Source organism: Ochotona curzoniae, unplaced genomic scaffold (genome assembly GCF_017591425.1).
Source record: "Ochotona curzoniae isolate NIBS_2020 unplaced genomic scaffold, NIBS_Ocur_1.0 scaffold_4683, whole genome shotgun sequence".
In the NCBI taxonomy this organism is placed as follows: domain Eukaryota; kingdom Metazoa; phylum Chordata; class Mammalia; order Lagomorpha; family Ochotonidae; genus Ochotona; species Ochotona curzoniae.
The window spans coordinates 8,659,831-8,671,606 of NW_024467121.1; the positions used below are offsets into that span (position 1 = coordinate 8,659,831).

An 11,776-nucleotide genomic window follows, 5' to 3' on the forward strand; every position below is an offset into this window, starting at 1 on the left:
CTGGGCGGGGCAAGGTTGCAGCATCTCCCAGCATGAGGGAGATGACCTGCTGGGGGCAGGTCGGGCCGAGTCAGGCTACAGCATCTGCTGGCAAATGCTGAGATGAGGCAAGTCATGCCAGTGTGGGCTGGAGCTCCCATCAGCACATGTAGGACCTGTAATGGGGGGCAAGCACAGCAGGGAAGCTGTAGGGTTCCCCTGCTGGGCCACTGTTCCCACTGGTGAACATGAGAGCTGGGGCTGGGGGCAGACCAGGCTGGGCAGGGGTACAACACCTATTGGCCTGTATGTTAGCTGGGTTAGAGGGAGAGTCAGGCTGAGCTACATGACCGTATCCACTATTGCATGCATGAGCCAGAGTTAAGTGCAGGCTGGTGAGTTTTGCCACAGCATCAGCTGACAAATGCAGGGACTTGGGGCAAGCTGTGAGACTAGACCCTAGAACAACCTGGAAAGTGGCAGATCTAGGAATGGAAGTGGGGCCTGTAGGGGAATTGTGGGCACCTCTCTGATAGACTTTAACTTCCACTGGTGAGTATAAGAACCAGGGATGGGGGTGGACCTGGCTGGCCAGGCAGTGGTATCTGCTATCATGAGAGTGGGCTGGATAGTGGGGTCGGTTTGGCTGAGCTAGGATCTAATGCCCATTGATGCGTATGAAAGTGGAGTGGGATGTGGGACAGATTGGACCAGTCTGAGGCACATACCAGCATGCACAGGAATCTGAGCTGGACGCAGGCCTAGTAGGGGCAGAGTGGGTGGTGGGCAGGGATGGGCTGGCCCACAGCATCCACTGGATGTATATGAGATGGGGTTGCGGACAGAACTGACCAGGTGACTGCAACCACCAGTGTGTGCGTGGGCTGCTTTGGATGATGTGATGAGCCAGAATCTACGCTGGCCGGCAAACACAGGAGTCAGGCTGGGTCACCTCCGGTGAGGTTTCTTTGGGGACCCCCAACTGGATCACTGGACTCAGAACTCCAACCACATTGAAAGTCACAGAATCTGTGGTCTGCGGAGTACATCTGTCAAAATTGTGTCTCCATGGTTGCTAAGGTCAGTGCATGCTCAGACACTCACAGGGGACATGAAAACTAGTTCACTGAGGCCTGCAGAAGACATCTAATACCATGGAGGGCACAGCAAACTGCACAGTTCCCCTAGCCAAACTTTGACAGCAAGTATCTGGGTGAATCAAGACTCTAAAGTGAAGCATATCAGCCAATGATCTTCGGAAGGATTTCCTGAACCTTTAAGAAAGGAGATTAACAGTATCTCAGAACAATCAAAACCACTTAAGCAGTGTCCTTGGAACATGCTCCACACAGGGGTGACCTTCCCGTTTCTGGGTACTGATGTAGTTGGGTTGCAGGGAGCGGCCTTCTCCCTTTCCTTCTCCACTTACCCCAGATATCAGAAGAAAAAAAGGAGATTGGAGGCAGCTGTCTCATCCACTTTCCCAGATTCCTTATCCGTCCCTACCATAACTGGTGGTCCACATGGACATGAGTCAAAAATAAAATGAATTTATTATCTAAAATGTTTTAAAAATATTTATTCAGATCATACTTTATTTTCAACTTTTCAATAAAATATTTGCTGTATAGTGTTGCCTGAAATTATCAATGAACTGTTTAGGGTTACTAAGAAAAAATTTATTCTATTTAATTTACAAGACATTTAGATTGTTAAGAAATATTTTTATATCTGTCTCTCATCCTCTCTGTATATATGACTTTCCAATAAAAATAAAATAAATCTTAAGAAAAAAAGGGGGGGCCCAGCACCATGGCCTAGCAGCTAAAGTCCTCGCCTTGAATGCACTAGGATCCCATATGGGTGCTGGTTCTAATCCCGGCAGCTCCACTTCCTATCCAGCTCCATGTTTGTGGCCTTGGGAAAGCAGTCAAGGACGACCCAAAGCCTTGAGACTCTGCACCCGTGTGGGAGACCCGGAAGAGGTTCCCGGCTCCTGCCTTCAGATCGGCACAGCACTGGCTGTTGTGCTCACTTGGGGAGTGAATCATTGGACGGAAGATCTTTCTCTCCGTCTTTCCTCCTCTCTGTATATCTGACTTTCCAATAAAAATGAAATAAATCTTTAAAATAAACTTTTATTTTTCTTCATTATTCATTAATCCATAGCATTTAGCATCCTGTTAGGATTTCAAGTATCACAAAGTACATTATTATTTAAGGTATAATTTTAAAGAATTCCATAACCTGAATAAAATATTCTGTAACTGCACTCCCGGAAACATGGCCTGCCTTACAAAACAGTGGCTTGCAACTAGAGGTTTGGTTGTCTTGGGAGAGAGGGGGTGTTGCACTGAGTGGGGCCAAGATGCTGTTAAACATCCTACAATGCAGGGAGCAGCTCACCACAGCAAACTATCCAGCCTACTGCTGACAACGCCAAGGCTGGGAGATCCTGTTGAGGACTCTAGTCGTCCGTTCTAATCCTGCAATCCCGGACATCACAAATTGGCAACTACTATTTAAGACAATCTAACCAATTGCCATTACCAGAAACAGCATTTGGCATTATCACACTACTTCCAGAATAACTAAACTACAAAATCAAGAACTCCATTTTGCAAGATCCTGTACCTAGATTTAATTAATGTATGAGCAAAATATTCAGAAAAAGAACTTCACCTATATTAATCACATGTACAACTTTGCTTTTCTGTTTTTTTACTCCAACATAACAACTATTTGTATATTATTTACACTGTTTTAGGAATAAGTAATTTAGAGGTGATTTAAAGAAATATGGGTGGGTAGGCATAGGTTATATGCAGTGAGAGGGAGATGGATTTATTAACATGTATTTAAAAAGCTGAGTAACAGAAATAAATATTTCCTATGGTTCCCTTCCCAAATGTCTGCTGACGGTCGGGACTTGGCCAAACTGGAGCTCGGAGCTAGGAACTCCAGCTGTGTCTCCGTGTGGGTGGCAGGGACCCAAGTGCTTGGGCCATCATCTCTTGCACTGGAAGTACGGGCCGGGCGGTGTGGTGTGGCCACTCTGAGTGGCAGCTTCACCTGCTCTAACACAGTGCTTGCCTCTGGATTTTTTTATGGAGGGATGATTATATACTCTTCAAATTCCCTGTAACCTGCTTTGCCAGTTTAATCTGTTCATATGCAAAGTTAATTAGAACGCTTCTGAGGTAACTAGGTTGGTTCTTCCGCTCATTTTTCTGGATTATTACAAAAAACCCTGCAGCGAGCATCGGCAGACAGTGAATTACTGCAGAAATGTGTATTGCTACAGCACGTCCCCACCAGCTTCGCTTACTTGTTCAGATTTCTCATCAGCACTTTCGGGCAGATTCTTATTTGTTCTCTCATTATGCATAAATAAACGCAAGTAATAGTGCATATGGAGTAGAGTAGGCAATACAAAGCGTAAATCAGCCGTTTTTCCCACACAAATTCTGATTGTAGAAAACAGCAATGTACCGTAGGAGCATTCTAATAGAAAAACCAATTTGAAACAAACAAAACCATTCTAGTTTCCGGGACAGAGCACATGTTCAATGACCAGCCATCTGCACATTCACATCCTATGTATTTTCTCATGGTCAACAAACTGACTCAAACAGCTTAGGTTGTCCCACCATTTGAAGAGAAAAGTCTCTGCAACAATCTGAAACCATGGAGTTATCTTAATTTCACCACTGGCTGCTTGTTTCAAAAGTTCTTTCAGTTCATCTTTCGACAAGTAACAATAGCTTTTAATCTCATTGGGATCGGGGTTCAAAGTTACATCCTTCCTCACAAACAAAATGTAATCGATTTCATGTTCACCCCAAATTCCATCTGACTGGGCTTTGTAGTGAATTCGTGTTAGGTAATTTATTTCTTCTGGAGGAACCTAGGACATAAAAACAGAACACGACGAAACAGCTATTAAAAACAAGCAATTGTAAGATGTAACCTAAAATCAACTCACATTTCAACAATGTCTTAAGCAAGGGCAACAGTTTTAGAATTAAAATTTAGTATTAATCTATGCGAGATTTCTGGCAAATTTATTGTATTGTTAATTTTAAAGTATCTAAATTGTTTTGCTGGCACCAACCATAAGTTGCTTTTTTTTAAAGCACAAAAAAAAAAAAAAAAAGATCACTTAAGCTAGAAATGTAACATTCTCCTAACTCATACTTTTTTTTTAAAGATTTATTTATTTTCATTGGAAAGTCAGATGTACAGAGAGTAGAGACAGAGAGGAAAATCTGTGTGATGATCCACTCCCCAAGCGGCCACAATGGGTGGTTCTGCGCCAATCTGAAGGTGGGAGCAGGGAGCTTCTTCCAGGTCTCCCACGCGGGTGCAGGATCCAAGGCTTTGGGCTGTCCTCAACTGCTTTCCCAGGCTACAAGCAGGGAGCTGGATGGGAAGTGGAGCTGCCGGGATTAGAACCAGCGCCCATATGGGATCCTGGAGTACAAGGTGAGGACTTTAACCACTAAACTATCGCACCAGACCTCCTCATCATGATTTCAGGTAAGTTTTTGAAGGAGAAAAATTACAATATTAACGAAACATTTTATGAATCACCCATAGGGGTCTAATCTGAAAAAAAAAAAAAAAAAGATTATTCCGATTCACTCAAACTTGAAGATTGTATTCCTAATGATTTCCAGAAGCAAACACTCATCTTTGACTTGATCAGGTATATAAACTGTTAACCTTATATACTGCTTAACAGATCAACGCACTGTAAAACTTGGCTAAATATGTGATAAATAACTGATTTTAAGAAATCAACATTCAAATCACCTGAGTAGGCCCTTGGCCTGGTGGGTTACAGTGCAGGTTGAGCAGCCCCCATTCCATGTTGGAATTCCTAATGAAGACTCCTACCAACCAGGAAGGGAGACCTGGATCTGGCTCCCAACTCCGGCATTAGCCCAACCCAACCCTGGCAGATGAAGGAATTTGCGGAAGAGAGTAACAGTAAAAATTAAAACAAAACTCCTTTATGGCAGTGGCTTCTGGAACAAAGCAGACACCTACACTTACACTTAAAATTGTTGAAAAAATATGTTATTGTATACTTAGATTTCAGCCTGTTTGACATGCAATAATAGTTACCTCTTCCATGGGAATTCCTAACTCAGCCTTTAAACGCCTCTGCGCCGCTCTTCTCACTCCAATGGCATCATTTTCTTCTAGTTCGCGTGGATTACTTAATGGATGACTACAACACGTATTGGTAAAGCAACCTGGAAAATATGAGTAGAGATGAGCTTTTACTCAAAGTAGGTCTCAAAGACTGAGAAAAACTCCTAAAAACACAGAATATTTTAGGGTTTTTAAGTCAATAATTATTTTGAAAATAAACAATTGGACCTTTTTAAACATTTTTATTTGAAAGGCAGATTTACAGTGAAAAGGAGGGACAGAAATATAAAGATCTTCCATCCACTGGTTCACTACCAAAAGGCAGCTACGGATAGTCAGGAGCCAGGAACTTCCTCTGGGTCTCCCAGGTGGGTACAAGGCCCAAAGTTTGGGAACATTCTTTGCTGCTTTCCCAGTTCATAAGAAGGGAGCAGGGTAGGAAACAGAGCAGCTGGGACATGAACCAGTGCATGCTGGCACTTGGAGGCAGAGGACGCCAGCCCCTAAAGTAAGCTCTTTACTAAATGAATACTTGGCCAAAAAGATCAGAATGTATGAAGATACTGATTGCAAAAACACAAATGCGGGGCCCGGCACAATAGCATAGTGGTTAAGGTCCTCGCCCTGCACGCGCCGGGATCCCATATGGTTGCCGGTTCTACCCCGGCAGCTCCACTTCCCATCCAGCTCCATGCTTGTGGCCTGGGAAAGTAGTCAAGGATGGCCCAAAGCCTTGGGACCCTGCACCTGCATGGGAGACCTGGAAGAAGCTCCCAGCTCCTGGCTTCGGATTGGTTCAGCTTCAGCCATTGCACTCACTTGGGGAGTGAACCACTGGACCGAAGATCTTCCTCTCCATCTCTCCTCCTCTCTGTATATCTGCCTTTCCAATAAATAAATCTTTAAAAAAAACATACAAAGGAGTACATGCATACACTCTTGTTGTTTAACCATTCATGTATTTTGGAGCTCCAGTGCCACAATACTTACATAATCATATATTTTATAGTATCCTTGCTTCTCTTTGGTTTATCTGGTTGTACTCATTACACAAACTTACACAAAGCTGGATCATTTAAAAAGTTTCTTTTTGACATTTGCTCCAGGAAATTCAGAGTAATAAAAACTCAAAATCAATATAGTTCCCAACACAAGCGCCAGTGTACATTAAGCATACTGACCTGGAAAGGTAATTTTAGCGTCTGATCGCTGCTGCAGTAGGAGCTTATTTTCAGTATTGAACAAGAAGACACTAAATGCGCGATGCAATAATCCTGACAACAAAAGCAGCATGATCAATTTTATCACAAATGCCAGTCATTTGCCCCTTGTTCCCCTTGTGGTTCAAATTAACACCGTCACTGTCTTTTTACTCTATCTGGGTTTCAACATGGCTCTGGAGAAGCACTTTGGCACAGCAGAGTAGGGCAGCCAAGTGGAAGGCATGGTGATCCTGCCACATCCCCTTTCAAGACTGAGCCCCTGTCCAGTCAGTCTTCAGTCCCGGGACTGTGCAAAGGCATATCTCTGTGGGGGATATCTATTCTTTCCCCATTCATCAGAAAAACACACAGGCTTAAAACAGCTAATATGTCAGGATCAGCCCAGTCTCTCTTACAAAAGCAAAATAATTGAACAAGTTGAACAAAAGACATGAGGCACAAAGGAACAGCTACTACACAGGGGGCAAGCTGGGTTTTATTACCACTCTGTTTAACTAGTTGTAACCAAGATTAAATATTTAGGAATGACTTTCTCTTTTACTAGAGCGTGTTTCTCAGCTAATTCCAAATGCCTAGGCAAATCACTTTCCCACAAAGATTATTTTAAAACAATACCTTTCTCAATGTTTTCATTCAGGTGGCAGTTCTTCTTGGTCTCAGCCCCAATTTTGTTGTCATTTTCATCAATCAGAATACACATCTCCGCCAAAAGCTGGACTTGCTGCTCATCAAGATGGTCAGTACGTATTTCAGGCATCGTTGCAGTATATCTGATTTGGCCTAGAGTACTAATATCAAAAGGAAAGAGGAGAGGTGTCAGATATACACTGGAAATGCAAATGCAGGAACTGAGTCCAGGAAACGATGCCGCTGTCTGAAAGGTCATGAAGGATGCCTAACGCTCCTATGGCAACTGCACACTCTTCATCCTACTGCATTCCTGCAGGAACACCGCTCACCCGTCAGGCACTCCACATTTCTCCTACTGACAGGTAATCACAGCTTCTCTTCCGACCAGTCACTCATTTTCTTTTTTATACACTGGTTGTTTTTTTTTTTTTAAAGATGCAGTTATTTTTATTGGAAAGGCAGATCAGATTTACAGAGAGGAGAGAAAGATCTTTCATCCACTGCGTCACTCCCCAAATAGCCACCGTGGCCAGTGCTGATCCAAAGCCACGAGTCAGGAGCTTCTTTGCGGTCTCCCACATGGGTGCAGGGTCCCAGGTCCCAAGGCTTTGGGCTGTCCTATACTGTTTTCCCAAGTCATAAGCATGGGGCAGGATGGGAAGTGGAGCAACTGGGGTACATAGTGGCACCCATACGAGATCCCAGTTTTTACAAGGTGAGGATTTAGCCATTGAGCTATCATGCTGGATCCCAGTCACTCTCAACTAATAAATTCAATGTTCTAAATGTATTTTTCTTAAGATTTGTTTTTATTGGAAAGGCAGATTTACAGAGGAGGAGAGGCAGAAAGAGACTGTCTGCCCACTGGTTCACTCCCCAAGTGGCTGCAATGGCCAGAGCTGCACTGGTCCGTACCCAGAACTTTGTCCCGGCCTCCCAAGTGGGTGCAGGGTCCCAGGGCTGTGGGTCAGTCTCTACTGTTTCCCAGGCCACAAGCAAAGTAGATGGGCAGTGTAGCAGCCGCCATATGAATTGGTGCCCAAATGGGATCCAAGGCACATGCAAGGTGAGGACTTAGCCACTGGGCTTCTGATTCTATGTTCTAAATTCTTGAGCCTAGAAACCTTCTATAGCACTTACTAATCAACTTTTCTCAGTCTATATTTTCATTGCTTAGGCGGGTATGGGCCCTATAATCTAGTCCCAATTTTTCCACAAACTTCTGTACTATTGTGCCGTTCCACAGCCAGTCCAAACATTTATCCTCTACTTCTGTCTGTGTAGGTGTGCAAGAAGGCCATTATTTCTGAAATCCGTTTTTCAAGATCCAATTCATGTGCTCAACATTCAACAGCATTTAACAAATGTCCCAGGAAGATTTCATGCGCTTTTTTCATCTGGGATCTTCATGACAAACATGACTTAAGTGACTGCTCTGTCAGTTGTCTCAAGTCTCATTCCTGGTTAATATGACTCTAGATAAACCGGAGAAAATAAAGTTTTGGAGCACAGCTCTGCAACTTATTTTCTATAGAGGTCTAGAAGGTTCCATTTCTGTCTTCCAAGCACTAAAGTAACCATATGCAAAGTGTAAAGTAAGCATGGCTGTGTCCTAGGAAACATTTATTCACAGATACAGAAATCTGAATTTCATTTAGTTTTTGTATGGTACAGCCTGTTTGCTTTCAGTGTCACTCTCAATCATCTAAAACTGGAAACATCTGGAGTGAGCATTTGGAAGACTGGCTGAAGTTAGCACTGTGGACTCCCGCATTCTAGACCGGAGTGCTGGATCGGGGTTTGTGTTCCCCGGCTTCCTGCTAACGCATGCAGTGAGGCAGCAGAGGCCGGCCTAGTGCTCGCTGCCCTGCCGTCCAGGAAAGACCCCCAAGCAGTATGGGGTCTGAAATCTGACCTGGCCCAGCCCCAGCTTGTTCTAAGCACCTGGAGTAGATCCTGGATAAAAGATCGGGATGATCTCTCTATGAGAGAGGGAAAGAGAGAAAGAATGAGAGCAAGAGAGAGCTAGTGAGTGGCAGAATGAGAGCAGAATTATATAAAATGAAAGAAGTAATATTTTAAAGTTCTCACAATACAGGCCACATTTGGTCCTAGGCCACAGTCCATTCCTACCCTACAGTTCTAAGGCTTAATTTTCTGAATCCTAATTAATTCCTCTCATGTGGTTTCTACACTAAAATTCTATATATCCTGACTTATACTCTTTGCACATCCCTAATTAGTAACTCCTATCACTTTAACTTCTGGATTCTTGGGAGCATCTTTTGACCCATTTTTCCAAACGCTTCAGCTAGAAGATTCTGTTTCACTTTGTACACGGCTTTCTTTACAGCATCAGATTACTGATTTCCAACAGAGCTCGAACATACTATAGGACATACACAAGGTGTTCAGTACCAAAGCACAGCAACAGCTCCTTAAAAGTAAGTTCTAAACTCCAACAGGACCTGGGGTGGCTATGCCTTGACCGAGAGGGAGAGGTGTCAGGAGCAATGGATGACGGCAAGAACCAAAATAATGATGTTTAACACCAAAACCAAGATTCATGATCAAAGATTTCAGGCCTGACATGATGGTTCAGTGTCTAAATCCTCGCCTTGCAAGCACCATGATCCTATGTGGGTGCTGGTTTGTGCCCCAGCTGTTCCACTTTCCATCCAGCTCCCTGCCTGTGGCCTGGGAAAGCAGTTCAGGATGGCCCAAAGCCTTGGGACCCTGCACCCGCGTGGGAGACCTGGAAGAAGTTCTTGGCTCCTGGCTTCAGACCACCTCAGCTCTGGCCATTGTGGCCACGTGGGGAGTGACAACGGATGGAAGACCTTTCTCTTCATCTCTTCTCTCTACAGAACCTGCCTTTCCAAAATGTATTTTAAAAGTAAATAAATAAATAAAAGATTTCAACAGGAAAAAAACACTGTGGAAGGGAAAAGCCCACCTCTGAATGAGCCTCATTTTACAAAGCTGCATCTACAACTTTTCATCCTAACAGTTAACAGGCTTTTGAACACAATGGTTTTATGTTGCACTGCTCTTTAAGTCTGAAATTCCTAACTACAAGACAAAGCAGTCACTTTTTTTTACATTCATGTCATGATGGTAATTCTGCAGAGGACGCAGGAACACTCCATACAGCCTGAGAAAAAGGCCTGGCTGTGATGGTCCCCACCTCTTCCTCTTCCCTGACTTGCAGTAGTCTCTAGAATTTTGCAACCATTTTCATACACGGACAAAGTGGTATGCACCCTGGTACGTGTGAGCATGAGTGATCTGTATGTTCTTGTACACTGCATGCACAGGTTTCAGGATACACGATATGTTGTCCACGCTTGTTTTTAACCAACTATAAAGACAGGAGTGAACAATTCCCTACTCTTCTGAGACTTGATTTCAGGTTCCACATTTTACTAAAGTTCAACTGTCTGTATTTGTAGACGATGGCTCTTTCCACTGCTTAAGTCACTGGGGGAAAACTGTAAAGTCTTAAAATACCTAAAAGTTACAAATGTCTGACTTCCCAACTGCTGCAGACTCAGGCCCCAAAACCTTTTTAAAAGGCACGTGGAGTTTTAGCAACCACCAAACCCCCCTCCCCCGCCCCCAAGCCTTCTCACCCAACTTGGAGAACTAACCTACACACATCCTAGGAGAAAAACCAAGGGAATCCCTATCACGACCTCAGTATCCTTTCTGAAGGTGCACCTTCCTTAATCCCTAGTCCTCACACTTCCTGACAAGCCCTCCCTAGCTCCGCAGAAGCCCTGCAGAGGACCCCGCACATCCACTACCCCGTGGGGGACCGAACCTCCCCTCCAGACCCGGGCGTCCCAGAGCGGGCCACCGGCCTCACCAGCCGGCAGTACCAGCCACCCAGGGCAGAAGTGCTGCGGGGGTGTCCGCCCCAATGCCAGGCGCCTGTGCCCCGCCGGCCCCAGTGCCCCGGACCCCCAAGGCTCCTAGTCCCTAGCTCCGCCGGCTCATCTCGGCCCCAGTCCCCCGAACCCTCGGCCCCGCCAGTTCCCCTTGGCCCCAGTACCCCAGTCCCTCGGTCCCCCAATCCCCTGCCCCGGCGGCTCCCCTCGGCCCCAGTCCTCCGGTCGCTCAGTCCACCCGGTTCCCCAGTCCCCAGCCCCGCCGGCTCGCCCCGGGCCGCCCCGCATCTGGACATACCCGTACCTTAAGCTGAGGGTCCGGGGACGCTGGGGCGCGCGCCCCATTTGAGCGCCGCTCGCGCAGCGTACCGCCCCCAGGCTCCGCCCCTTGAGAAGGGAGCCAATCGCCCGCGCCAGCGCCGGGCCACGCCACATACTGCCAGCCAATCGGCGCTGACGCCCAACGGGCGTCACGGTCGCGCCAGGCAGTCGCGCGGTGGCACCACTTTCTAGAACTCGGGCTCTAGCAGGTGTGCTGGAGCCCTAGGCACGCGGCGAGACTCTGGGTCGCCAGCCATTAGCTGTTAACCATGACTGGTCATCCGCTTACCCCCTGGCTCCGCTGAGGTGAAGACCGGCGACTGAGGGCGGGGAGCGGACGAGCAGCCGTTCTCCGGGTGTGGGCCAATCGCGCTCTGGCTCCTGCTCTGGTAGCCAATCGGGCCTGAGCGGCGGCCTGGGCGTGGCCAAGGCGCTGCGGAGACTACGTGCTGACGTCAGGCGTCGGGAGCCTGGAGTCCGGGTGTGGACGACATACCTCTTGGTGTAGTGTAGTGGAGGGAGTCCTGCTGGTCAGGGCTTAAAGAGGGTGAAGCCGGACCGCTGTCTGGCCGT

General features: G+C 46.1%; 1 protein-coding gene across 2 annotated transcripts; it reads right to left on the minus strand.

The window, feature by feature from the left end:
- Positions 1–3,256: 3,256 nt before the first annotated feature.
- Positions 3,257–11,332, minus strand: LOC121148076 (isopentenyl-diphosphate Delta-isomerase 1). Of its 2 annotated transcripts, none has more exons than XM_040968077.1 (5): positions 11,187–11,332; positions 6,978–7,150; positions 6,321–6,413; positions 5,110–5,240; positions 3,257–3,886 (listed from the first exon to the last, which is right to left on the minus strand). In XM_040968077.1, the coding sequence occupies exons 1-5, from the start codon at positions 11,315–11,317 to the stop codon at positions 3,569–3,571; spliced, it is 846 nt and encodes a 281-aa protein (XP_040824011.1). In that variant the 5' UTR covers positions 11,318–11,332; the 3' UTR covers positions 3,257–3,568. The 2 variants fall into 2 exon arrangements, with proteins under 2 accessions (XP_040824011.1, XP_040824009.1); XM_040968075.1 differs by having other exon boundaries at positions 11,181–11,332.
- Between the last annotated feature and the right edge of the window lie 444 nt (positions 11,333–11,776).